A 27,778-nucleotide genomic window follows, 5' to 3' on the forward strand; every position below is an offset into this window, starting at 1 on the left:
GCCCTCCTCCCCTCCGCGGGCGCGCGTCCGGCCGAGCCAGGCGGAACCCAGGCCCGCGGTGGCGTTTCCGGCGGGCAGCGTAAGGCTGGGGTCCCTGGAGTCGGCCGCCTACGGGCGCCCCGCACGGGCTGCGTCTCGCCATGAAGTTTCGGGCTAAGCTTGTGGATGCGGCCTGTCTGAACAACTTCACGCGTGAGTGGGGGCCGCGTCGGCCCTGGGCGGCGGGGAGGAGGGCAGAGGGGCGGGCGGGAGGCCCGGAAGGGGCAGTGCTTGCGGCCGGGGCCCCGCGAGGAAGACGGGGGCGCGCTGGCCTGGCGGGCCGCTGGAGGATGGGGCGGGCGCAGGTGCCGAGGGTTGTCCCTGAAGCTTGAGTCCTATCTCGTGTCTTTTCTTAACCCGGCCGCTGGCGGCACAGACACCTTTATCTGGCGCAGACCGCCCTTCACAGCCCGGCCCCGTTGGTTACCCCGCCCCCTGCGGCGCCTGGCCCTGCCCTGATCCCTGCAGCACCCGGGGGCCCCGAGTGGACGTGGGAGGGATGAAGGCGGCCAGTAGGCGCCAGTTCACTTCCGAATCTCGGTTTCCTTATTCCAGCCCTAATGGCTGGTGATGCGAACCGCGCAGGGTTGTTGGGAGGCTGGCGTGACCTCAGCGGCATAGGCTTCCCGGTGGGTACCAGCGTAAACGTGATTCTCCCACCGGCAAGCTCGTCGGGCTGAACTGGGAGTCCTGCGAGCTAAGTTAGCGTCTGGGATACTTGGCGTGCTTCTTAGTAATTCCTTACTCGAATCCTTCTTTGTAGGAGTCAGTAACATGATAGCCAAGCTTGCCAAAACCTGCACTCTGCGCATCAGCCCGGATAAGTTGAACTTCGTCCTCTCGGACAAGGTGGCCAATGGAGGGGTGAGCATGTGGTGTGAGCTGGAACAGGTGAGCGGAGGCTCAGAGAGGCCTGCAAACCGCCCCCACCCCCGCCCCCCACGAACGCCGCCAGAAAGAGCACAGATGCCCCCCCTTTTTCTTCCCTTAGGAGAACTTCTTCAGCGAATTTCAAATGGAAGGTGTCTCCGCAGAAAACAATGCGATTTATTTAGAGCTAACATCGGAAAATTTATCTCGAGCCTTGAAAACTGCCCAGAATGCCCGAGCCTTGAAAATCAAGCTGACTAATAAACACTTTCCCTGCCTCACAGTTTCTATAGAGCTGGTGAGTACGACAGGAGTGTTTCTGAAACTTCCCAGAGGATTCAAAAGTAGTTATAAGCCTAGGCTTTCTAACAGTATATGGAAAGCTAATTGGTTTTATTAAAATGAAAGATCTGCACATCAGTATTTGTTTTCCATTGGAGTCAGGTCCTCCTCATATTTAAATAGCATTGTGATCCCATAATATTCAACGAGGATACTGCTTTTCCTATGAAATAGCACTTCTGCATCCTTCTTCTCATATCTGCATATCCCAGCATCTCCATTTCTTTTACTGGTTTTGTCACCTAGTCTAGAAACCATGGTTTCTCTCCATTTTCACTTTTGAAGCATTTGTGTGTCCCTCCCTTCTCCCACGCCTCTGCTGCTAACACCTTTAGAATGACCTCTGGTTTTCGAGGAATACATCTTTCTTCCATGCTACTACCAGATGAATCCAATGCGCAGCTCTCTTCAGGACACGTGTACCCCACAGGCTGTCACTGCTCACAGAATGAAGTTCACGTTTCCAGCTTACTGTCCGAAGCCCTTCACGTGTGGCCCAACCCATTGTAGAGCCATATTGCAAACACTTGCCCTCCGAGTGGTTCCCCAGGTGTGTCCCGTTCTTTCCCAACTCCCACGCTTTGGTGATGCTGGGTCTTCTTCTTGGAGTCTCTCTTACTCTTTGAAGCCTTAACTTCCTTTAGTGCCAATGCTGCCTCTTCCCTGGCCTTCCCTCATCCTGGCACCTCTCCTCCTTATGTGATTTGTGGACTTTGTTTTTCGGGTGAGTGTTGTATTCAGTTTAATGCTCTTTATGGAAGAGGATTTCTCAACTTTTTTTTTAATTGAAGTATAGTTGATTTACAATGTTGTGTTAATTTCTGCCGTACAGCGAAGTGACTCAGTTATACATATGTATGCATTCTTTTTTTAATATTCTTTTCCATTATGGTTTATCTCAGGGTATTGAATATGGTTCCCTGTGCTATACAGTAGCACCTTGTTGTTTATCCATTCTGTATGTAATAGTTTGCATCTGCTAACCCCAAACTCCCAGTCCATCCCTCCCCCACCCACTCTCCCCCTTGGCAACCACAAGCCTGTTCTCTATGTCTGTGAGTCTGTTTCTGTTTCGAAGGTAGATTCATTTGTGTTATGTTTTAGATTCCACATATAAGTGATATCATATGGTATTTGTCTTCCTCTTTCTGACTTAGTATGATAATCTCTAGGTCCATCCATGTTGCTGCAATGGCATTATTTCATTCTTTTTTTATGGCTGAGTATTATAACATTGAATGTTTATATATACCACATGTTCTTTATCCATTCATCTGTCGATGGACATTTAGGTTGTTTCCATGTCCTGGCTATTGTAAATAGTGCTGCTATGAACATATGGGTGCATGCATCTTTTTGGATTATAGTTTTGTCTGGGTATATTTCCGGGGGTGGGATTGCTGGGTCATATGGTAATTCTGTTTTTAGTATTGTGAGGAACCTCCATACTGTTCTCCGTAGTGGCTGCACCAACTTACATTCCCACCAACAGTAGAGGAGGGTTCCCTTTTCTCCCCACCCTCTCCAGCATTTGTTATTTGTAGATTTTTTAATGATGGCCATTCTGCCTGGTGTGAGGTGGTACCTCATTGTAGTATATTTTGAAAATTAATCCCTTGTTGGTCACATCATTTGCATATATTTTATCCTATTCTGTGGGTTGTCTTTTTGTTTTGTTTATGGTTTCCTTTGCTGTGCAAAATCTTGTAAGTTTGATTAGGTCCCATTTGTTTGTTTTTGTTTCTATTTCTATTGCCTTGGGAGACTGACCTAAGAAAATGTTGCTACGATTTATGTTGGAGAATGTTTTGCATATGCTCTTTTCTAGGAGTTTTATGGTGTCATGTCTTACATTTAAGTCTTTAAGCCATTTTGAGTTTAATTTTGTGTATGCCATGAGGGTGTGTTCTAACTTCATTGATTTACATGCAGCTGTCCAAGTTTCCCAGCACCACTTGCTGAAGGAACTGTCTTTTTCCCATTGTATATTCTTGCCTCCTTTGTCACAAAGATTGACTGTAGGTGTGTGGGTTTATTTCTGGGCTCTCTATTCTGTTCCATTGATCCATATGGCTTATTTTTGTGTCAGTACCATGCTGTTTTGATTACTGTAGCTTTATAGTATTGTCTGAAGTCTGGGAGGGTTATGCCTCCTGCTTTGTTCTTCTTCCTCAGGATTGCTTTGGCAATTCTGGGTCTTTTATGGTTCCATATGAATTTTAGAGTTATTTGTTCTAGTTCTGTGAAAAATGTCATGGGTAATTTGATAGGGTTTGCATTAAATCTGTAGATTGCTTTGCTTAGTATGGCCATTTTAGCAGTATTAATTCTTCCAATCCAAGAGCATGAGATATCTTTCCATTTCTTTGAATCATCTTTAATTACCTTTATTAATGTTTTATAGTTCTCAGCATGTAAGTCTTTCACCTCCTTGGTCAGGTTTATTCCTAAGTGTTTTATTGTATTTTTCTTTGATGTGATTTTAAAAGAGTCTTTTTTTTTCTTTTTTACTTTCTCTTTCTGATATTTTATTGTTAGTGTAAAGAAATGCAACAGATTTCTGTATGTTAATCTTGTATCCTGCTACCTTGCTGAATTCATTTATCAGTTCTAGTAGTTTTTGTCAAGTCTTTAGGATTTTCTATATGTAGCATCATGCCATCTACATATAATGACAGTTTTGCCTTTTCCCTTCCAATTTGGATGCCTTTTATTTCTTTTTCTTGTTTGATTGCCGTGGCTAACACTTCCAGTAATATGTTGAATAGACGTGGTGAGAGTGGGCATCCTTGTATTTATCTAGATTTTAGTGGATAGGCTTTCAGCTTTTCACTCTTATTATATTGGCTATGGGTTTGTCATAAATAGCTTTTGTTATGTTGAGATATGTTCCCTCTATACCCACTTTGGTAAGAGTTTTTATCATGAATGGATGTTGAATTTTGTCAAATGCTTTTTCTGCATCCATTGAGATGATCATGTGGTTTTTGTCTTTTCTTTTGTTCTTTTTTTTAATTTTTTTAATTTTTAAATTTTTTTTATTTTTGGCTGCGCTGCGTGGCATGCAGTATCTTAGTTCCCTGACCAGGATCAAACCCATGCCCCTACAGTGGAAGCATGGAGTCTTAACCACTGGACCACCAGGGAAGTCCCAGTCTTTTCTTTTGTTGATGTGGTGTATAACATCAGTTTGCATATGTTGAACCATCCTTGTTAACTTGGGATGAATCCCACTTGGTCATGGTGTCTGATTTTTTTACATGTTGTTGGATTCGGTTTGCTAATATTTTGTTGAGAATTTTTGCATCTATGTTCATCAAAGATATCGGCCTGTAATTTTCATTTTTGCTGGTATCTTTGTCTGGTTTTGGTATTGGGTCGATGGTGGCTTAATAGAATGCTTTTGGGAGTGTTCCCTCCTCTTCAGTCTTTTGGAAGAGTTTGAGAAGGATCCGTAAAAGTTCTTCTTTGTATGTTTGGTAGAATTTGCCTGTGAAGCCATCTGGTCCTTGACTTTTGTTTGTAGGGAATTTTTTTTATTACAGATTCTATTTCACTTCTAGTGATCAGTCTGTTCAAATTATTGATTTCCTCTTGATTCAACTTTTGGTGGGCTGTATGTTTCTCGAAACTTGTCCATTTCCTCTGGGTTGTCCAATTTGTTCAAATATAATTGTTCATAGCATTCTCTTATGGTTTTTTCTGCAGTATCAGTTGATAGTTCTCCTTTTTCATTTCTTATTTTGTTTGGTTTCTCTCTCTTTTCTTCTTGGTGATCCTTGCCAGACGTTTGTCAATTTTGTTTACCCTTTCAAAGAACCAGCTCTTGGCTTTATTGATTTTTTTCTATTTTTTTTTTTTATAAATTTACTTATTGATTTATTTTTGGCTGCATTGGGTCTTTGTTGCTGCGCTCGGGCTTCTCATTGCGGTGGCTTCTCTTGTTGCAGAGCACGGGCTCTAGGCGCGGGCTTCAGTAGTTGTGGCTTGCTGGCTTCAATAGTTGTAGCTCACTGGCTTCAGTAGTTGTGGCTCACTGGCTTCACTATTTGTGGCACACGGGCTTAGTTGCTCCGTGGCATGTGGGATCTTCCTGGACCAGGGATCGAACCTGTGTTCCTTGTATTGGCAGGTGGATTCTTAACCACTGAGCCACGAGGGAAGCCCCTTTTTCTGTTTTTTTAATCTCTATTTTATGTATTTCCCCTCTGATCTTTATTATTTCCTTCCTTCTGCAGACTTTAGGTGTTGTTTTTTTTTTGAATCTTTTAGGCAGTAGATTAGGTTGTTTATTTGAGATTATTCTTGTTTTTTGAGGAAGGCCTGTATTGCTATGAACTTCCAAGAACTGCTTTTGCTGCATCCTTAGATTTTGTATGGTTGTGTTTTCATTGTCATTTGTCTCAAGGTATTTTTAAATTTCATTCTTGATTTCCTTGTTGACCCATTGGTTTCTTAGTAGCATAGTTTAGTCTCCATGTGATTGTTTTTTTCTCATTTCTTTTGCTGTGGTTGATTTCTGTTTTCATGCCATTGTGGTCAGAAAAGATGCTTGAAATAATGTCTGTGCTCTTAAATTTGTTGAGGTTTGTTTTGTGCCCTAGTATGTGGTCAGTCCTAAAGAATGTTCCATGTGCACTTGAAAAGAATGTGTATTCTTTTTTTTTTTAACGTAATGTCCCAAAAATAACAATTAAGTCTAACTGTTCTATTGTATCATTTAGGATCTCTGTTGCCTTATTGATTTTCTGTCTCAAAGAGCTGTCCACTGATGCAAGTGGGGTGTTAAAGTCTGCTACTATTATTGTATTCCTGTCAGTTTCTTCCTTTATGTTTGTTAGTATTTGTTTTATGTATTTGGGGGCTCTGATATTAGTTGCATATATGTTGATGAGTATAAAATCCTCCTCTTGTATTGATCCTTTTATCATTATATACTGTCCTTATTTATCCTTCTTTATGGCCTTTGTTTTAAAGTCTATTTTGTCTGATACGAGTAGTGCGACTGCCACTTTCTTGTCAATTCCGTTTCCATGAAATACCTTTTTCCATTCCCTCACTTTCAGTCTTTGTGTTTCTTTTGCCCTGAAGTGGGTCTCTAGTGTTTTTTTTGGCCACACCGTACCATGCTGTGTGCGGGATCTTAGTTCCCAACCAGGGATCGAACCTGTGGCCCCTGTAGTGGAAGCACAGAGCCTTAACCACTGGACTGCCAGGGAAGTCCCTGAAGTGGGTCTCTTGTAGGCAGCATATTGCAGGCTCTTTTTTTTATCCAGTCCACCACTCTGTCTTTTGATTGGAGCATTTAGTCCATTGACATTTGAGGAAATTATTGATAAATATGTATTTATTGCCATTTTAAATCTTGTTTTCCAATTGATCTTGTGTTTCTTCTTTGTTCCTTTATTTCTCTTCTTGTTTTTCTTTTTGTGGTTTGATTCCTTTTATTTTATGCTTGTGTTCTGTTCTTTTTGGTTTTTGTGAATCTATTGTATGTTGTTGATTTGTGGTTACCCTGTTTTTCAAGTATGTTAACCCCTTCCTATATCTACTTGCTTTAGACTGATAGTCATTGTAGGCTCAAACACATTTAAAAAAAAAAAAAATCTTCGTTTTCTAATTCTCCTCCCCTGCGTTTTATGAGTCTGACGTCCTCTTTTACATCTTCATGTTTATTCTTTTGTAGTTTGTTGTGGTTATCATTGTTTTCACAAGTAGATTTAAAAATTTTTTTTTTCTTTTTAATCTGTGTATTGGCTTAAGTGATTTACTTTCCATTTGTTATTCCCTCTTTGGTATAGCTTGTTGCTTCTTTTATATTTAGAGAAGACCTTTCAATATTTCTTTTAGGATAGGTTTAGTATCACTGTATTCTTTCAGATTTTGCTTGTCTGAGAAATTTTTCTCCTCCTATTCTAAATGATAATCTTGCTGGGTAGAGAGAGTATTCTGGGTTGCAGATTTTTTTCCCTTTCAAGACTTTGAATATATTTTGCCACTCCCTTCTGGCCTGCAACATTTCCATAGTGAAATCAGCTGATAGCCTTATGGGGGTTCCCTTGTAATTAACTCCTTGTTTTTCTCTTGCTGTCTTTAGAATCCTCTCTTTAACTTTTGCCATTTTAATTATGTCTCGGTGTACGTCTGTTTGGGTTCATCTTACTTGGGACCCTCTGTGCTTCCTGTACCTGGATATATGTTTCCTTCTTTAGGTTTGGGAAGCTTTCAGCAATAATTTCTTCAAAACATTTTCGATCCACTTTTCTCTTTCTTCTCCTTCTGGAATCCGTATTATGCATTGATTGGCATGCTTTATATTATCCCATAGATCTCTTATCTTGCTTTCATTTTTTTTTTCTTTTGGCTTTCTGTCTGCTGTTCTGATTGAGTGATTTCCATTATTCTATCTTCCAGCTCACTTATTCTTTCTTCTGTGTTATTCATTCTGTTATTCGTTGCCTTTAGCTCAGCTTTCATCTCGGCAAATTAATTTTGTAATTTTTCTTGGCTCCTCCTTATTGTCTCTAGTTCTTTTTTACGGTAGTCTGCACTTCTGTCAAAAGCCTTTCTTTGGGTGGACCCGGGAGGGCTGAGTTCCCGTAGCGTGGGCATCTGCCTGCTGCAGCTTCCTCTGTGTGTGGAAATGGTTGTTTTGAAAAAAAAAAAAAAAAAAAAGCTTTTCTTAATTCCTTCACTATTATCATTACCACCTTTTTGAACTTTTTCTCTGTTAGACTGAAGAAGTCTGTTTCATTGTTTGTTCCTTCGGGGAATTCTCTCTTGGTCTTTTAACTGGGAGTGGTTCCTCTGCTTCTTCATTTTACTTGTATTTCTCTTTCTCTGAGTTTAGGAGAAACAGTTACCACCTGTGGTCTTAGAAGGCTATTTATATGCAGGAGCATCCCTGTGTAGCTTGTGTAGGTTTAATATTTTTGGTGCGAGGGCTGCTTTTAGTATGGATGCCTTTTGCCTCTCCTCAGCGTGTGTTGGCCACTATCCCCTTGATAGGGAGTGTGCAGATGTGGTGGCTTTTGCATGTTCCTGGAGCTGCAACAGTGAGGGCAGCTGGTGCCCCCTCCTGGAGCTCTCAGCAGTGGCGGCGGCTGGCACCTGCCCACCCAGAGCCCACAACAGCAGCTCGTGTGTATTCCCAGAGCCTGCAGCAGCTTGCACGTGCTCCTGGAGCCTGCGACGGCAGTGGCAGCTGGCGCCCACTCCCGACACTCAGCAGCAGCGGTGGCTCACGCCCGCCCCAGGAGCTCATATAGGTGGTGTTGTGTTGCCTGAGAGTGCGCGTGCACGTGGAAAGAAGCTCCTGTGGCGGCCCCGCCCCTCCCTTCACACGTCCTCCAGCAGTGGCACGTTGCCTCTCTGGCGGGCCCAGGTGCACCCTTGGTCATGGCCACACCACACTCCAGCCCCTTCAGGCAGCCCACCCCAGTCCTCTCCCCGGGCCTGAGCTCCGAAGCCTGCGCTTCAGCACCGAGCCCCCACCCGCCCCGGCGGACACGTGTCTCAGGCTGGGCAGTGCAGGGCGGTGGCATCTCCCGTCTGTGCAGGTCTCTCTCCATTCTGCCTTCTGTAACCTGGTTGCTGGATTCTCCTCCAAGGTTCCACAGCTTCCCCTCTGTCCAGGCTGATCTCCCTGCCTGCGAGGGGACATCCAGGGTGTGGGCACCTTTCCTCTTTCACAGCTCCCTCCCTGGGGTGCAGGCCCCATCCCAATTCCTCTCTCTCTTTTTTTCTTTTTTCTTTTGTCCTACCCAGTTGCGTGGAGGTTTCCTTGCCCTTTCTGAAGCCTGAGGCCTTCTGCCAGGTCTCAGTAGATGTTCTGTGAGAGCCGTTGCATGTGTGGATGTAGTTTTGATGTATCTGTGGGAGGTGGTGAGCTCCACGTCCTACTCCTCCACCGTCTTGATCACTCTCTTCCTCAGCCTTCCTTCCTTTTTCTCAGCTCTTTGCAGTCAGGCAGTTCTCAGAGCTAATCTGTATTTCACCTCACAATATAAGTGTGGTATGGTTTTAAGTTACTTAAGGAAAAGTAAGAGAGTAACATATCATGCTTTTCTTTCTTAAAGAGCAGAATATTTTGGTCTGTGGCGTCTCAGAGGAGCCTCTGCACATGGACAGGTCGAGTTCTATCCTTCCAGCAGCACCCGAGTGTCCTGTGCACACAGAACGGTCTCTTGGTCCCTTCTGCGTAGCAAGTCAGCTTGTGCCTCAACGGCTTTGCATGTGCTCTCCCCCTGCCTGGGGGAACACTGTCCCCCTCGTCTCTGTTTTCCCATGACTGGCAGCTCATCCTTGTTCTGGTCCTGTCTGAGACGTCACCTCTTGGAGAAGCTTTTCCGGGCCTCCCAGTCTAAGACCCTCCTCCCACGCTCACCTGGTCGCTCTTCTGCTTTCTTCACATCTGCGGTGATCATATGTAGTGCACCCAGCGTGTACAGTTTGTGTTTCCTTCCTTACCCACCTGTACCTCTGGAACGGAGGGGACCTTATCTTGTTCTTGCTCACCACACTTCCCAGCTCCTAGCAGGGCCCCAAGCTGGATAGGCACACCATAAATATTTGTTGAATTGAGAACATTCCACTTAGATTTGGGATCAACTTTTTTTGTCTTTCAGTTCTTTTTTTTTTTAAGTGTTGACGTGATACAAATAATTTTTAATTTTTCTGTTGGCAGTTATCCGTGTCAAGCAGTAGTCGTGTTGTGACACATGACATCCCTGTAAAGATTATTCCTAGAAAACTGTGGAAAGACTTACAAGAACCGACGGTCCCAGACGCTGACGTGAGTGATGCCCGGCGTCCTGTCGCTCACCACGTATTAAATGGTGTGATTTGAATTCTCTGACTTCAGATAAAGTCTTGCCGTAGGTTTTATTTGAAAGTTGTATAGTGCCTGAAAAGAGATAGTCATTTTTAAAGGACACTCCAGGAAAAAAAAATTGCAATATTTGTCTTTAGTTGTTTACATAAAACATCTTAAAGTAGCGTTTTACATAATAGAAATGCCACATTCTTTACAGTTAGGAGAGAGAAAGTCTTGCCCAATAATAACGCTTAAGTAAAACTAAGGTAGTATTTTGGAGGACCATCGCATTTATCAGGAGTAACGGTCCTAGGCACCAGCTTGGGTTTCACAGAACGTGTTTTTTTCCTTTGTCTCGTAAGGAGTGATGTCCAGGGTGTGTGTAAGAGCCAAAAGGAGAGCCTGCTTTAGTTCTCCTGACAGGAGTCCCAGAGCCACTGGGAATAAAGATGATGCCCAAGGGTCAAACTCTTGCTCACGATTTATTGAAGAAGAGACTGTGAAAATACAGCGAATGGAATATTTATTTGACTTTTACTAGAAGACATCTTTGCTGGGAAAAAGCCAGCATCGTACCAAGTACTGCTGTAACCCAGTCTGGACACTGCTGCAGAGACTGGCCCCCAGTGTTTCTGCACAGAGTAGGAGGCGGACCTTGAGCCTGGGTGTGAACCCCTGGAGGACGGCCTCCGCCTGTGCTGAGTCTTAGTCCGCTGGGGCATGTGCAGGGCATCTTGGCTGCAGGGCTGCAGTCTTGGAACCAGGGAATGCCTACAGGGGCATGGTCACTGATGTCACCAGAGGCAGGCATGAGTGAGTGAAGCTGTAGAATTGTTTTTCTTTTTATATTTTAAGCAGGACCTGTATTCAGGCAATTTAAAAACAAGATTCCAGAGCTTTTAAGCATACACACATTGCAAACAGGTAATGAGCACCTGTCAGTACTTGACTATGTTATGTTAATGTTTTAATATGACTGATTTTTCTCATTTGCTTTGTAGGTTAGTATTTATTTACCAGTCTTGAAGACTATGAAGAGCATTGTGGAGAAGATGAAAAACATCAGCAATCACCTTGTAAGCCCTAACTTCTTGGAAAAGAGCTCCCAAGTGTGTGGTTTCGGCTGCGTGTCCTGGGAGGAGCCCCGTCTGATGGAGGCTTGGTGCCCTGCCGTTCACCATGTGGTGTCCGCGTGGGGCGTCCCTCACCCCCCGGCTCTGGGGGCCTGGCTGGTTGTTGAGAGCCTGCAGTTTTACAGGCGCCCGTAGCAACCTGCTCTAGGTCTTCTCAACTTTCCTCACTCGCATTTGCCCTAGTCCCTCATGTCTATATTAATAGTACGTTAAGGATATATTCAACAGTTCTGGCTTTCTTTCCATATGTTTTGGGCAGCATATTACATGTTTTATCTGATAATGTACATATTTTCTTATGATCACTGATGCTGGCCTCTCTACTTGCCAGATGTCTCCGTGAGCCCAGGACAGAGATCCCCCAGGACACACCCCTCTTCCCATAGGCAGCTCTTAGGTCAGGTCGAGGGTCATGTTTACTTCCCTGTTTACTTCTGGGAAGGTTTTCTGCCAATGTCGTGAAACGCTGTGTGTGACAGTGACAGTGTTGGGGGATTGTGTGGGTCATTCTCCTTCCCTCCTGGGGTTCTCCTGAGTTCTTCACTCACCCCCAGAACTCATTCGATTGTGTCCCTGGATGTTTCATTATAGAAACCCCTGTCCACCTGGTGAAACCTTTGCTTTCGGTGTCTGCAGGCCGGTTACCTGCCACACGGCTGCCCCCTCCCTGAAGGACCCCTCTAGACTCTCGTCCATCCCCACAGCACCGGTTCTTCCCAGGCCCGTCTCCGCTGTTCACACTTGGCTGCTTCTCTCCCGTTGTCCCCTGGAAAGCACTTAGCCCTTCTCCCACCGCACTGGCTGTAAGCCCCTCCTCTGCCGAGCTGCTCTGCTCAGCACCACATAAGTTACCTGCTAGCACCTGGGAACCCTCCTCAAGTGGCAGCTTCCCGAAAAGGGAGATTGTCTTAACCGTCTCTGCGTAACGGCCACCCACTGTGGGGCGGCCAGTCAGCACGCGGGTAATAGGTGTTTGCACACGGACCTGGAATGAAACTTAGCTTCAAGAGATCTTTGGAATCCAAAAGTTTCCTGAAGCCTGGAAAACGCTGATGGGCTGTTTTATCGCCGCAGGTGTGCTCACTCATGACTTAATCTTTATAGATTTCACTTTAATTTACAATGGCTGTGAATGAAGCAGTGTGTGCTGGGCAGACATGGGTGTTCTGCTGTGCCTGCCTTGATGTTGATCCAGTTGTCAGGCTGGGAGCTTCCTCTGAGGGTACCCTGGGGACCTCCAGAGAGGTCCGAGAGGCCCAGGAGAGAAAAGGCGGGCGATTAAGTCCAGGATCCGATTGTTTGTTCTTTTGGTCCAAGGGAAATGAGTCAGCAAAGTCGCTTAGATAAAAGCATCAGAGGTGTTTTTCTCTTCCCTGGAGTGTTTAAAAGCGAGAATTTTGTGGAAGTGGCTACTGCATTGTGAAATACTAAATGGAAAGTCATCAAACGTATGGAAAGTTGGAGTAGCCAAATGCATAATGAGATCTACTTGAGTAACCAGAATTCTGTGTCTGAAGATTACAAGCAAGAGAACTAAGGAAAATGAATAGGACTTAACACATTAAAAATATCCCTGTCCCGTCAGACGCCCCAGCGGCCCTTGTTGAGACGCCATCCTTACCTTACTTCCTTTAGTGAGAGACGTGTGCGACTCAGGTAGGAGCAGAAAAAACAGGCATGGGCTGACAGGAGTCTCCGTCTGGTTTTAAGGCATTGGGATCCCCTCCAGCCAAATGCAGGTCTGGTTCGGGAGGTCTGCGGTGGGGTCGGGCTGAGGGTGTGACGAGCGCGCAGGGGTGCTGTTGCCGCGGTGGACGCGTGGGTCGGCGGTGCTTGGTGGTCGGAGCGGTGCTCTGCTGCTTACGCCTCGCACGTTGTCTCAGCCTCACAGGCGCCGAGTCCTTGCAGCCACCCTGGGCCCCCGGCTGAGCGGTGCCCCCTGGTGCTGGCTGTTACCCGGCACGGGAATGGCAGCCCAACTGTCACAGTGGCTCTGCTCCTTTTTGTGAATCGAGATCATTTGTGTTAGGTTCCCAGTGCGTTTAGCCACTGTTCCGTAAATGGTAGGTAATTGTGATTTGGGGAATCTCCGAAAGAGGTGAGACCTTGTCCAGGTCCCTGAGAAGCAGAGTGTGTTGATGTGCCTAATACTCTGGCCATCGCTCACAAAGTAAACGTGGTGACCAGTGTGCGGGGAGTCGCTCGTGAACTCCCGTGGCAAGTTCTGTTTGAACGCTGCCCTACACCAGGCACCGGCTGTGCTCAGAGGTGTGGAGCTACTGTTTGATCACTCAGGCGGTGGGGATGTGAAGAAAGCTGCGAGAGTGTTTGAAGTCTGGAGTGAATCTAGAACCTTGCAAGCTGCCTTCTTGAATAAATCTGTATTTATATAAAACCTGTTTTTCAAAAGCGGGGAGAATTTACAGGTAGACACTGAGTGTGTGCTTACTCGAAGCAGACGGGCCTGTGTTATGGGTTAGCTTTAGAGTCCCAGTAGGCACAAGGATTGTTTTACGTATTTTATTTCAGTCAAGTATTGTGTCCGGATAAGAGAGCAGGCTTAGAAACATCACCGTGTGTTTCTGGGTAGTGAAAGAATAATGAATTCTTCCCATTCAGAGGTACGTTTACTAGACGATGCAGCAAGGAAATGTAGAGGCTGTTTTCTATGTAACGTCAAAGCCTTAGAAATGAGAGCTTACTCAAGTTAAAAGCATTTTTTGATTTTGTTACTAGGATGGAAACTATTCAGAGTTCACTAATTTAAGGAACAAGAATGAGGTCTACTAGGTGATACTCCGAAGTAAATCTGTGTAAGATTTAGCTGCAGCTGAGCCCTGCGGAGCAGGGCGTGCTCCACTCGTCCCATGGCCTCCGCTCCTCTTGCTGCACCTCTGGAATGGCTCCTCGGTGAGACAGCCACCGTCATCTGCGGCGGCTCGGGGGCAGTCTTGTATTGTTGGCTGAGCAAAATGCTGACCTGCACACTGCTGCACGGGCTTTCCGAAGACCTGCCAGGCTTTAGAGATGGCGAGGTACTGACGGTAAAAGGCGAAATGCAGCGTGCCCTGGGCAGATGACCCAAATCTTCAGCGTATCATGGTACCTGTATCTTTCTCTGAGCTTCATTTCTAGATTCTGTCCAGTTTAAAGACCCTGTCGGTTGGTGGAGGGCAGAGCTTGAAAGGAAAGGGTCCCTCTGATCTTGGGAGAAGTTCCAGGCACTGCTGGGGCGGGGAGAGGTGTGGCCGGTAGGGGCCACGGCAGTTGGTCGCCAAGCCCAGCTGTCCTCTGAGTGCGGAAAGCACAGCGGCCAGGGGCCCTGCAGCATGTTGGAGTCCTGGACACCTGACGGCATCTCCGGGCCTTTCTGAATTTGGAAATCTCACTTCCCAATGTCTGAGTTTATTTTTTAGGTAGATGGTTATGTTCTCCTGATATTCTGAAGGCTTTCTGATTATGTGGAATTGGCAGTTGTAATAGATGGTTTGGTCCATTTATAAAGATAAGGCAGGTGGTGAGCTTCTAACTTCACGTTCTCTTCCGGTTCTCCTCCCTCCGTTTTGCAGGAGTCGCACAGTGTCTGTGTTGTCAGAACTTCTAGCAGGGACCCCCAGCCCCACCTGTTCTCAGGTCTTCCCACGGCGCTCTGCATGCGGAGGGGCTGCTCTCCGGGGATTTCTGAGTCCCTGGCTCTCAGGCCTTGTCTTCTTGCTGATGCCATGTGGGGCTTGGTGCTGTCAGGAGTGTCCTGGGTTTTGGGGGGCTACCTTGTCACCTGGTTTGTTGGAAGCTGATGTCCACTTTTTTTTCCTTTTTACTTTTCTTAAGACTGTAAAATACTCAATTTGCAGATTATTGAAGCAAACCTAAATGGAGAATTGAACTTGAAAATAGAAACTGAACTAGTGTGTGTTACAACTCATTTTAAAGATCTTGGAAATCCTCCACTAGGTAAGTTTCCTGCTGGGTTATGTTTTGCTTTTGATAAGTTGTTTCAGATGACATGCCATACCGAGGTCTCTAGATGGAAAATGGTTGAACTTTGGGTGCCTGTGTTTCATGCTCGGGAAGGGAACAGATAACGGGGCTGGGTCACTTGTTACTGCAGTGCGGTGGGCAGGTGAGCCTCTTGGGCTTGAGGAGCCGTGCCTCCACCGGTGGCTGAAGGGTGAGCCCTGGGGCTCCCTCGTTCCTCGTCCGTAGAACCTGGGCTTGGGCTCGGTCTCCAAGAGCCCGTCCAGCTCTTCACTGCCTGTGCCTTCTCCCAGAGGTTGTAGTTTCTCACTTGGGATGGAGTCAGAAATGTGGGTGACACTTCTCATTTTCTCCTACTTTTTTTGTGTGTGTATTAAAAAAGTAAAAAGTTTTTCTTTCTTTCTTTTTTTTTTTTTTAATTGTTGGAATATAGTTGCCTTACAATGTTGTATTAGTTTCAGGTGTATGGCAGAGTGATTCAGTAATACTTACATATATATATATATTCTTTTTCTGATTCTTTTCCGTATAGGTTATTACAGAGTACTGAGTGTAGTTTCCTGTGCTATACAGTAGGTCCTTGTCGTTTATTTTATATATACTGGTTTATATACATTAATCCCAAACTCCTGGTTTATTCCTCCCCTTCACCTATTCCCTTTGGTAACCGTAAGTTTGTTTTCTAAGTCTGTGAATCTGTTTCTGTTTGGTAAATAAGTTCATTTGTATCATTTTTTTAGATTCTGCATATAAAGATATCATATGATGTTTGTCTTTCTCTGTCTGGCTTACTTCAGTTAGTATGATAATCTCTGTGTCCATCCATGTTGCTGCAAATGGCATTATTTCCTTCTTTTTTATGGCTGAGTTATTTTATATTGTATGTATGTACCACTCCTTTATCCATTCCTCTGTCTATGAACATTCAGGTTGCTTCCGTGTCTTGGCTATTGTAAATAGTGCTGGAATGGACATTGGGGTGCATGTATTTTTTTGAATTATGGTTTTGTCCAGGTATACCCCCAGGAGTGGGATTGCTGGATCATATGGTGGCTCTATTTTTAGTTTTTTAAGGAACCTCCATACTGTTCTTCATAGTGGCTGCACCACTATGGCAATATACATTGCCACCAACAGCGTAGGAGGGTTCCCTTTTCTCCACACCCTCTCCAGCATTTAATTGTTTGTAGACTTTTCGATGATGGACATTCTGACTGGTGTGAGGTGATACCTCATCGTAGTTTTGATTTGCATTTGTCTAGTAGTTAGCGATGTTAAGTATCTTTTCATGTGCTTTTTGGCTGTCTGTATGTCTTCTTTGGAGAAATGTCTTTTTAGATCATCTGCCCATTTTTTTTTTTATTAATTAATTTTTGGCCGTGTTGGGTCTTCATTGCTGCGCGTGGGCTTTCTCTTGTTGCGGCGAGCGGGGGCTACTCTTCGTGGTGGTGCGCGGGCTTTGCATTGCAGTGGCTTCTCTTGTTGCAGAGCACAAGGCTGTAGGGTGCGCGGGCTTTAGTAGTTGTGGCACACAGGCTCTGTAGTTGTGGCTCGTGGGCTGTAGAGCACAGGGTCAGTATTTGTGGCGCACAGGGTTAGTTGCTCCGGGGAATGTGGGATCTTCCTGGACCAGGGCTCGAACCCACGTCCCCTGCACTGGCAGGTGGATTCCTGACCACTGCCCCACCAGGGAAGTCCCTTCTGCCCATTTTTTGATTGAATTGTTTGGTTTTTTGAGACTGAGATGCTTGAGCTGTTTGCTTATTTTGGAGATTAATCCCTTGTCGGTTGTATCGTTTGCAAATATTTTCTCCCATTTTTGGGTTGTCTTTTCATTTTCTTGATGGATTCCTTTGCTGTGCAAAAGCTTTTAAGTTTAATTATTTGTTTATTTTTGTTTCATTGCTCGAGGAGGTTAGCTCCACAAAGATATTGCTGCGATTTATGTCAAAGAGTGTTCTGCCTATGTTTTTCTCTAAGAATTTTACAGTGTCTGGTCTTACATTTAGGTATTTAATCCATTTTGAGTTTATTTTGGTGTATGGTGTTAGAGAATGTCCTAATTTCATTCTTCTACACGTGGTTGTCCAATTTTCCCAGCAGCACTTACCAAAGAGACTGTCTTTTCTCCATTGTATATTCTGGGATTCTTTATAAAAGATTAATTGACCACAGGTACGTGGGTTTATTTCTGGGCTTTCCATCCTCTTCCATTGATCTGTATTTCTGATTTTGTGCCAGTACCATACTGTTTTGATGACCATAGCTTTGTAGTATAGTCTGAAGTCAGAGAGGCTTATTCCTCCAGGTCCATTTTTCTTTCTCAAGATTGCTTTGGCTATTTGGGGTCTTATTTGTTCCCATCCAAATTTTAAAATGTTTTGTTCTAGTTCTGTGAAAAATGTCATTGGTAATTTGATGGGGATTGCATTGAATCTGTAGATTGCCTTAGGTGGTATAGTCATTTTGATTCTTCCAATCCAGGAGCATGGTATATTTTTCCATCTGTTTGTGTCATCTCTGATTTCTCTCATCAGCGTCTTATAGTTTTTGGAGTGCAGGCCTTTGCCTCCTTAGGTAGGTTTATTCCTAGGTATTTTATTCTTTTTGATGCAATGGTAAATGGGATTGTTCCCTTAACTTCTCTTTCTGATCTTTCGTTGTTAAAGTGTAGAAATGCAACAGATTTCTGTGTATTAATCTTGTGTTCTGCAACTTTACTGAATTCATTGATAAGCTCTAGTAGTTTTCTGGTAGCATCTTTAGGATTTTCTATGTATAGAATCATGTCATGTGCAAACAGTGACAGTTTTACTTTTTTTCCAATTTGGATTCCTTTTATTTCTTTTTCTTCTCTGATTGTTCTGGCTAGGTCTTCCAAAACTATGTTGGAAAAACATGGCGGAAGTGGACATCCTTATCTTGTTCCTGATCTTAGAGGAAATGCTGTCAGCTTTTCACCGTTGACTATGATGTTAGCTGTGCGTTTCTCATATATGGCCTTTATTACGTTAAGGTAGGTTCCCTCTGTGCCCACTTTCTGGAGAGTTTTTATCATAAATGGTGTTGAATTTTGTCAAAAGCTTTTTCTGCATCTATTGATGCATGTTGGGATGATCATATGGTTTTTTAATTTTTTGTTAATGTGGTGTATCACACTGATTGATTTGCGGATATTGAAAATTCTTTGCATCCCTGGGATAAATCCCACTTGATCATAGTGTATGATCCTTTTAATGTGTTGTTGGATTCTTTTTGCTAGTATTTTGTTGAGGATTTTTGTGTCTGTGTTCACCAGTGATATTGGCCTGTAATTTTCTTTTTTTGTGGTATCTTTGTTTGGTTTTGGTATCAGGGTAATGGTGGCCTCATATAATGAGCTTGGGAGTGTTCCTTCCTTTGCAAATTTTTGGAAGAGTTTCAGAAGAATAGGTGTTAACTTTCCTCTCTGTGTTTGATAGAACATGCCTGTGGTCCTGGACTTTTGTTTGTTGGAAGATTTTTAATCACAGTTTCAATTTCAGTACTCATAATTAGTCTGTTCATATTTTCTATTTCTTCCTGGTTCAGTCTTGGGAGATTGTGCCTTTCTAAGAATGTTTCCATTTCCTCTAGGTTGTCCATTTTATTGGCATATAGTTGCTTGTAGTAGTCTCTTATCCTTTGTATTTCTTTGGTGTCTGTTGTAACTTCTCCTTTTCCATTTCTAATATTATTGATTTGGATCCTCTACCTTTTTTTCTTAATGAGTCTGGCTAAAGGTTTATCAATTTTGTTTATCTTTTCAAAGAACCAGCTTTTAATTTCATTGATCTTTTCTACTTCCTTCATCTGTAGTTCATTTATTTGTGCTGTGATCTTTATGACTTCTTTCCTTCTACTAACTTTGGGTTTTGTTTGTTCTTTCTCTAGTTGCTTGTTTTTATATCCATTCAGCCAGTCTATGTCTTTTAATTGGAGCATTTAATCCATTTACATTCAAGGTAATTACCAGTATGTATGTTCTTATTGCCATTTTGTTAATTGTTTTGGATTTGTTTTTGTAGGTCTTTTTTCTTCCCTTCCTCTTTTGTTCTCATGTGATTTGATGACTGCCCTTAGTGTTGTGTTTGGATTCCTTTTTCTTTTTTGTGTGTATATGTTTTGTAGATTTTTGGTTTGCGGTTCCCATGATGTTTTGATATGGCAGGCTATATATATACAAAACTGTACTCTCATCTTCTCACGATTGCTGATTTTCATGTCATATTTGTGTGTGGATGATTTCCTACTTTTACTGTATGCTTGCCTTTACCAGCGAGCTTTACCATTCCTCATTTTCTTTTTTCTAGTTGTGGCCTTTTCTTTTTCACCTAGAGAACTTCATTTAGCATTTGTTGCAAAGTTGGTTTGGTGATGCTGAATTCTTTTAGCTTTTGCTTGTCTGTAAAGCTTTTGATTTCTCCATTGAATCTGAATGAGAGCCTTGCTGGGTATTCTTGGTTATAGGTTTTCCCTTTCATCACTTGAAATATATTGTGCCACTGCCTTCTGGCCTGCAGAGTTTCTGGTGAGAAATAAACTGATAACCTTATGGGGATTCCCTTGTATGTTATTTGTTGCTTTTCCCTTGTTGCTTTTAATATTTTTTTCTTTGTCTTTTATTTCTGTCAATTTGATTACAGTGTGTCTCGGCAAGTTCCTCCTTGGGTTTGTCTTGTATGGGACTCTGCGCTTCCTGGACTTGGGTGACTGTTTCCTTTCCCAGGTTAGGGAAGTTTTCAGCTGTTATCTGTTCAAATACTTTCTCAGGCCCTTTCTCTCTCTCTTCTCCTTCTGGGACCCTTATAATGGGAATGTTGGTGTTTTTAATGTTGTCCCAGAGGTCTCTTAAACTGTCCTCATTTCTTTTCATTCTTTTTTCTTTATTCTCTTGCGCAGCAGTGATTTCCCACCATTCTGTCTCCCAGTTCACTTATCTGTTCTTCTGCCTCATTTATTCTGCTATTGATTCCTTCTAGTGTATTTTTCATTTCAGTTATTGAATTGTTCCACTCTGTTCTTTAGCTGTTTGTTAAACATTTCTTATCTCTTCTTGGTCTGTGCCGCCATTCTTTTTCAGAGATCTTGAAACATCTTTACTGTCATTACTCTGATTTCTTTTTCAGGTAGATTGTCTATCTCCACTTCACGTAGTTGTTCATCTGGGGTTTTATCTTGTTCCTTCATCTGGAACATATTCTTCTGCTGTCCCATTTTGTCTAACTTTTCGTGTTTGTGATCCCACAGGCTGCAGGATTGTAGTTCCTCTTGCTTCTGATTTCTGCCCCCTGGTGGGTGAAGCTGCTCTAGAGGCTTGTGCAGGTTTCCTGGTGGGAGGGATTGGTGCCTGCCCACTATCAGGTGGAGCTGGGTCTTGTCCATCTGGTGCACAGGGACTTGTCAAGGGGTGTGTTTTGAGGTGGCTGTTGACTTAAGATGACTAGGCGCCTGTCTGCTGATGGGCGGGGCCGTTCCCCCACCCTGTTGCTTGTTTGTGCTGAGGTGTCCCAGCACTGGAGCCTACAGGCTGTTGGGTGGGGCCGGGTCTTGGTGTCAAGACGGCTGCCTCCAGGAGCGCTCACGCCGATGAGTACTCGGTGTTACCTCTGCCACCAGTGTCCTTTTCTCCACAAAAGTGAGCCACAGCCGCCCCCCACTTCCTCGGGAGATGCTCCAAGACCAGCGGGTAGGTCTGGCCCAGGCTGATATGAAGTCACTGCTTTTTTCCCTGGGTCCCAGTGTGCATGAGACTTTGTGTGCACCCTTCAAGGATGGAGTCTCTGTTTCCCCAGTCCTGTGGAGCTCTTGCACTCAAGCCCTGCTGGCCTTCAAAGCCAGATGCTCTGGGGGCTCCTCCTCCCGATGCTGGACACCCAGACTGGGGAGCCTGATGTGGGGCCCAGAATTCTCACTCCTCTGGGAGAACCTCTGCGATAATAGTTATTTTCCAGTTTGTGTGTCACCCACCCAGCTGGTGTAGGATTTGATTGTATTGTGAATGTGCCCCTCCTACCATCTCTTGTGGCTTTTTCTTTGTCTTTGGATGTAGAATATCATTTTGGTAGGTTCTATTCTTTTTCTGTTGATGGTTTTTCAGCAGTTAGTTGTGATTTTGGTGTTTGCATGAGAGGAGGTAAGGAGGTGAGCTCAAGTCCTACTCCACTATCTTGTCTCCAACCCCACCCACTTTTCCTACTTCACTCTCTTTGGTACTTACAGAATTATATTAGCAAATATTAGCTTTTCACACATCATCTAATTTCTTGTCTCATACAAGGTGGTAAGGGACTAGGAATCAGTTCAGTAAGCAGTGGATGAGAGGGTGGTTGAGCGGATTGGCTCAGGAATCAGAGTCCTGTGCTGTGGAGCTCACAGTGGCGGGCAGGCTGTGGGAGGGAAGCTCCAGCAGGGAGCGAGGCAGAGGCCCTGGGGACGGTGCTCGCTCCGTGAAGGCCGTTTTAGTCACCCGTGTGTTCCAAAGAAGATCTAATAAGGCTCCTGCCACTTTTAGAATTAAAATTCGTTACTACAAGTTTGCTTATTAGAGACACATTGTAGCTTACCATTGTGAGGGAATTTTACTTTATAGTGACGGGCATGCTTCTGGAGCAAAGTGAAATCCATGTGAATAAAGCTTTGACAGCAGTTGTATGAAATGACTTATTTTGGTGTTCCTCATTTTGTTTATTTTAGTAAGTAACAAAGAGGGTCTTTGATACCTTCCCAGAAATGAAAGGATGTTTTCTTCCCTTTCATTCCACTTTATAATGAGAGGCCTTGCTTTAGGTGTATATGGTCTTTTTTCTTTTTGGGGGTTTTTTTTGGCCATGCCATGAGATATGCGGGATCTTAGTTCCCCGACCAGGAATTGAACCTGGGCCCTCAGCAGTGAAAGTGCAGAGTCCTAACCACTGGACCACCCGGGAAGTCCTGTATATGTTTCTAAGAGAAACTGTTTTCTTTGACCTTAAGGAGGAGATTGGGTCATATTTCAGGGCCCTATAATTGAAGATTCCCTGTACATTAGCATAGTATTTTGGGGGGGCTGTGACTCTTGTGGGATCTTAGTTCCCTGACCAGGGATCGAACCCTGGCCCTCAGCAGTGAAAGCACGGAGTCCTAAAACCACTGGACCGCCAGGGAATTCCTGTAGCATAGCATCTTAAAAGAGTCAGTACTTAATGTTTGCTTAGTGAGTGATTGCATTTATATCATGCAGTATTTCTCTAGGCTGCTAAAATGAGTGGTCATGTAAATCATTTATTTACATAAACAGTCATCGTACGATCTCTGGGTTCCCCGTTCCACTTGAAGATAATTGTATCTTAAAATATTATGTCATTTTAGCTTCTGAAAATGCTTCTCAAGATAGAAACTCAGAACAAATGGCTCAAGTGCACATAGACATTAGGAAGCTCCTACAGTTCCTTGCTGGACAACAAGTAAATCCTACAAAGGCCACATGCAGTAAGTTTGCATTTTGATTCGTTTTTCACACTTCAAGTACTTTAATCAACTGTAGTCTTAGGCGTTGTGTGCAGTTTCGTAAATGCAGGGAACAGCTCGGTCACTGGTGGACTCCAGTTTTCTGGGGTAGTCAGGTATTTGGGTTTTCCCAGCCGTTGGGTCTGTGCTACTTTGCCTGGCGTCACGTGTGAGTCTGCACCTGGAGAGAAGCTGCATGTGGGCAAGGGCGTCCGGCCCAGTCTTGCTGTGTTCCTCTAACCTTACGTATGTGGAGTCTCTGATACCACTGGGCTTGGATTTAAGTTTCCATCTGAAAGCATTTCTTTCCTTCCTGTGTCTGAGCCTGACTTGTTGCAGTAGTCGGTGTCTTGTCATCTGTGCTTCCTCTTGACTCCTGACTTTTAACAGTGGTTGGCTCCGCTGCCCGCCTCTGGGGAGCTCTCCCTGCCGCCCTCAGTCTCCACTGCCACCTCTGTGTGTCCAGCATGTCTCCTGAAGTGTCCTTCTGCTGGTCCCCTGTGTCCCTTCCCAACCTCCCATTCTCTTGGGACTGGTCTCTCAGTAGCCTGGGCGTGTGCTCTTTGTTTGCCGTTCTCCTGCTGCCTGGCTTGTTCTAGCTTCAGCCGGCTTTCCTCAGGTGTGGCCTGCCCCATGGCTCCCCCTGCAGCTCCTGCCCTCGGTGGTGTGGCCCTGGCACCTGGGCTGCTTTCATGCTGCGGCCACTCCTCTTCCTCTTGTCTGGCTTCTCTTTTTGGTCTTGGGCCCCATGCCTCGGTGCTCACCTTAGGCTGCATGATGCCTGCCCTTGCAGGCTGCCTCCCGCTCTCTAACAAGGCCCTGCATGCTTGGCTCTTCACAACACGCTCAGGGCACTCGCTGATGGGAATCTGCTTTTTTCCTGGAAGGATGGTGACTTGGGTACATGTGGCTTCTAGGAAGTCTGCTGTGTGGGTTTTTCCTTGGATACCTTGGCCTGTTCCTTGGCAGCAGGTGAGCCGGCCTGGGCCAGGCCCCTGGTTTGGCATCGGCTGGGACAGTGGAGACCAGTCACCTTGGGAGGGCCTGGGTGCTCCAGGAGAGGCTTGGGGGAGAAGCTGCTGCAGTGTCCAGGGGTGAAAGTGTGTGTGCGGAATGGGTCTCTACGGTAATGGATTTCCTCTCTGCCTAGATATTGTGAAGAACAAGATTGTTCATTTTGACCTGCTCCATGAAGACGTCTCCCTGCAGTATTTCATCCCAGCATTGTCGTAACCCCACCTACGGTATCGGGGAGCTCAGGGACCTTGTTCTGGACCCGAAGAGGCCGTAGGGTGATGTGTTCTAAGTCATTTGTCTCTGTCCCCATAGCAGTGGAATCCTATGTATTTTTACTTTTTTTTCCCTTCTATAATATTTTAACTAGAAATTGAATTAATGAATTAATGAAACACAGTTGGATAAACATGTCTTCATATTATTTCTTTATTCTGTCTGCTTTGTTTTGCCTTTAAGATGTTGAAAAGTTAAAATTTATTTATTCAGACTTTAAACTTTCTTATTAAAGTTTTAAAAATCCTCCTGTGTTTGGAATTGGTGTAGTAATCAAAACTGGCAAAGATAATGTTTGCTGAGCCTGGCACTTTTCCCCAAGGCACTGTCTCCAGCTCAGCATATCGTTGTGGGAACAGACCTGGGGCACTTAAGTTTCCGTGTGCTTGGAGCTCAAGAAGGTGAGGATGGCCCTCCTGCCACCTCTGTCCCACAGAGCGGACCCCGCAGAGCATCTTGGGGTCCGGCTGCAGTGCGTGCAGCCTTGTCATGACGCCCACGGAGACTGGAGTTGGCCCCTTGTGGTGCCGTGAGGTGGTCCAGCTGCCCCAGCTCCCAGTGTCTCTCTGAGGCCGGTTTGGTCCCAGTTGTCATCTCACAGTTCTTTCTTCCACAACGCATTGGGTCTGCCATTCTGGAAAGGGGAGAAGCAAATGAGACTTCGATCAGGGTCAGTAAGTAGTCAGTGAGGACCCACATTTGTGTTTGGACGTCACAGCTGGTGCAGGTCCTGGCAGGCCTGCATTCTCCTCCTCCCAAAGGCATCCTGCATCATAATTCCTGTCATAATTGAGTTGCACTTGTCCTGTGTGGGTGGACATCATAAACGCTATCTCAGCATCACCCTGCAGAGCTGAGAAATGAGGCAGTTGCTTAGGATAAGAGGAAGAAATGGAACATCAGCAAAATTGAAAAATTATTTTATGTCTTTTTCCTATTGTTTGGTAAAAACCAATGTATTTGAATGACTCTTCCAGTGCTTACTAATGTTAGTTCGAATGGGATGTAATATTTTGTTAAGTTAACACTTTAAAATCAGAATCAGGATATTATTTGAATTTTGAAGCCTCTCTCCTGTCTGTGGCTTATAGCAAGTTAATTCCAGCTGCAGTGATAAAACTTAAAACTCATTACGTACAATGAAGCAACACCTGAAAATAGTTTTATAAAACTTAGATTTCTGTTAAACCGTGGAAGCGACTCACCAATCTGGAAAACTAGCTATTTCTGATTGTTTAAATGGTGATTTATAACGTATAATGAAGATAATCTAGGGCTTTTTAGTGTAAGTTAATAGTAACGGAGCACATCTCCTCATCTGCATTACACAACATGCCTTCAAGTTTTGCCTCTCAAGAGTTTAACATGCATCCTTTGGCCTCTCACTGTCCGGGGTCAGATATCACGGTCGTCCTGAGGAGGACGCATGGGCAGGGCCTGTCCCATCAGAGCAGTACGGACTCTGAGGAGGTTGAGCGACCTGCCCTGCGCCACACAGCTGGCGGCAGGGGTGGGATTCGAATACAGGAATTCTGATTTCCCTTTCCCTCACTTCTGCTACGTGACCAGAATAAAGAATAATACATTTCAGAGTTAACAGTCACCAACCATTTTGGGAATCTGGAAAGAACATCTTAGTTTTTTTTGTTTTTTTTAACGTCTTTATTGGAGTATAATTGCTTTACATTGTTGTGTTAGTTTCTGCTTTATAACAAAGTAAATCAGCTGTACATATACATATATCCCCATATCCCCTCCCCCTTGTGTCTCCCTCCCACCCTCCCTATCCCACCCCTCTAGGTGGTCACAAAGCACAGAGCTGATCTCCCTGTGCTATGCGGCTGCTTCCCACTAGCTATTTATTTTACACTTGGTAGTGTATATATGTCCATGCCACTCTCTCACTTCGTCCCAGCTTACCCTTCCCCCTCCCCGTGTCCTCAAGTCCATTCTCTACGTCTGCATCTTTATTCCTGTCGTGCCCTTAGGTTCTTCAGAACCCTTTTTTTTTTTTTGAATTCCATATATATGTGTTAGCATATGGTATTTGTTTTTCTCTTTCTGACTTACTTCACTCTGTATGACAGACTCTGGGTCCATCCATCTCACTACAAATAACTCAATTTCGTTTCTTTTTATGGCTGAGTAATATTCCATTGTATATATGTGCCACATCTTCTTTATCCATTCATCCAATGATGGACACTTAGGTTGCTTCCATGTCCTGGCTATTGTAAATAGAGCTGCAGTGAACATTATGGTACATGACTCTTTTTGAATTATGGTTTTCTCAGGGTATATGCCCAGTAGTGGGATTGCTGGGTCATACGGTAGTTCTATTTTTAGTTTATCGAGGAACCTCCATACTGTTCTCCATAGTGGCTGTATCAATTTACATTCCCACCAACAGTGCGAGACGGTTCCCTTTTCTCCACACCCTCTCCAGCATTTATTGTTTGTAGATTTTTTGATGATGGCCATTCTGACAGGTGTGAGGTGATACCTCATTGTAGTTTTGATTTGCATTTCTCTAATGATTAGTGATGTTGAGCATCCTTTCATGTGTTTGTTGGCAATCTGTATATCTTCTTTGGAGAAATGTCTGTTTAGGTCATCTGCCCATTTTTGGATTGTGTTGTTTGTTTTTTTGATACTGAGCTGCATGAGCCGCTTGTATATTTTGGAGAATCCTTTGTCCGTTGCTTCATTTGCAAATATTTTCTTCCATTCTGAGGGTTGTCTTTTTGTCTTGTTTATGGTTTCCTTTGCTGGGCAAAAGCTTTTAAGTTTCATTAGATACCATTTGTTTATTTTTGTTTTTATTTCCATTTCTCTAGGAGGTGGGTCAAAAAGGATCTTGCTGTGATTTATGTCATAGAATGAAGAACGTCTTAGTTTTAAGATAAAGTAAGTTTGCATGCAATTTTTAAAATGTCATAAAACCAGATATAATTTCCCTCAGCTCTGCATAGTGTTCATTTAAGGAGACCTGATTTGGACGGTTTTATGGATGGCTCAAGGTTTTCTCTGCATGGATGTGGCCAAAGGGGGCCTTCCTTGGAGTGGCGAAGCCGGGTCTCCTTCTGACTGTCAGCAAGACTTGCGGCTCAGTGTCTGCCTCGGCCGCTGCTCCCACAGAGCTGCTGAGCGAGGGTGGCCCTTCCTCCCATGGGGGAGCTAGCAGACGTGGCGACCTGGGGAGACAATGGTGCTGCTGTACTGAACAGGTATCGCAGGGCAGAATTTCAGTAGGTCAGGAAATAGCAGTTTAGTTCATTTAGAGGAAAGAATATAATTTGAGAAATTAACTTATTTCAAGACTGACATCTCCAGATGTTGAGGTCTCTCTTTAAACTGCTCTCTGGGTTTTAGAGACATGCTTTGGCTGGCTGTGATTGTGGAAGGAGCTGCCGTGTGGAGGCCTGTCCTGGGTGGTCCTGCTCAGGCCCATGTTGCTTTGGGAACCTGTCTGGGCTAAGTTTGGGGGCCATCCTGTACTGGGTCCGGGATGTCTAAGAATCCAAGCGCCTCGTCCTCCTCCCTACGGGGACCACCTGCCCACCGTGACCCCCAGGGCCTGGTGGAGGCGGCCTGGAACGCGGCCTCAGCATCAGTCCTGGGCTGGAATTCTGGCTCTGCCCCAGGAGCAGGAGGTGCTTGATGGCTTCGTGTCCTTGGCGGATGCTGTCGGATGGGCAGAGCATCGTTTTGAAGAGGTGCGGCTGTGTCCCTTTACGTGGGTTCTAGTGGGGGCTCAAAAGGAAGCTTGGGCATTTCTGTGTTTTTACAGCTCCTTCTCAGTGCA

The 27,778-nt window shown here is 44.6% G+C and overlaps 1 protein-coding gene across 3 annotated transcripts; it reads left to right on the forward strand.

The window, feature by feature from the left end:
* On the forward strand, positions 1 to 27,778 carry HUS1 (HUS1 checkpoint clamp component). Of its 3 annotated transcripts, XR_005021274.1 has the most exons (10): positions 2 to 192; positions 803 to 930; positions 1,031 to 1,207; positions 9,938 to 10,045; positions 11,068 to 11,142; positions 15,054 to 15,153; positions 22,546 to 22,665; positions 23,834 to 23,975; positions 26,811 to 26,880; positions 27,764 to 27,778. XR_005021274.1 is itself a non-coding variant. In XM_036863989.1 (8 exons), exons 1-8 carry the CDS (start codon positions 141 to 143, stop codon positions 23,914 to 23,916), a joined length of 843 nt encoding a protein of 280 aa, XP_036719884.1. In that variant the 5' UTR covers positions 2 to 140; the 3' UTR covers positions 23,917 to 24,061. The 3 variants fall into 3 exon arrangements, 1 of the variants encoding a protein (XP_036719884.1); XM_036863989.1 differs by lacking the exons at positions 26,811 to 26,880; positions 27,764 to 27,778 and having other exon boundaries at positions 23,834 to 24,061; XR_005021275.1 differs by lacking the exons at positions 15,054 to 15,153; positions 26,811 to 26,880; positions 27,764 to 27,778 and having other exon boundaries at positions 1 to 192; positions 23,834 to 24,061.

This window comes from Balaenoptera musculus, chromosome 9 (genome assembly GCF_009873245.2).
Source record: "Balaenoptera musculus isolate JJ_BM4_2016_0621 chromosome 9, mBalMus1.pri.v3, whole genome shotgun sequence".
In the NCBI taxonomy this organism is placed as follows: Eukaryota; Metazoa; Chordata; class Mammalia; order Artiodactyla; family Balaenopteridae; genus Balaenoptera; species Balaenoptera musculus.

What these genes read in the sequence shown, in the direction of transcription:
- HUS1 (XM_036863989.1), top strand. Translation starts at nt 141, where the DNA reads ATGAAGTTTCGGGCTAAGCTTGTGGATGCGGCCTGTCTGAACAACTTC. An exon ending in CTGTCTGAACAACTTCACGC is followed by an intron (nt 193 to 802) that starts GTGAGTGGGGGC and finishes CCTTCTTTGTAG; the next exon opens with GAGTCAGTAACATGATAGCC. An exon ending in TCCTACAAAGGCCACATGCA is followed by an intron (nt 22,666 to 23,833) that starts GTAAGTTTGCAT and finishes CTCTCTGCCTAG; the next exon opens with ATATTGTGAAGAACAAGATT.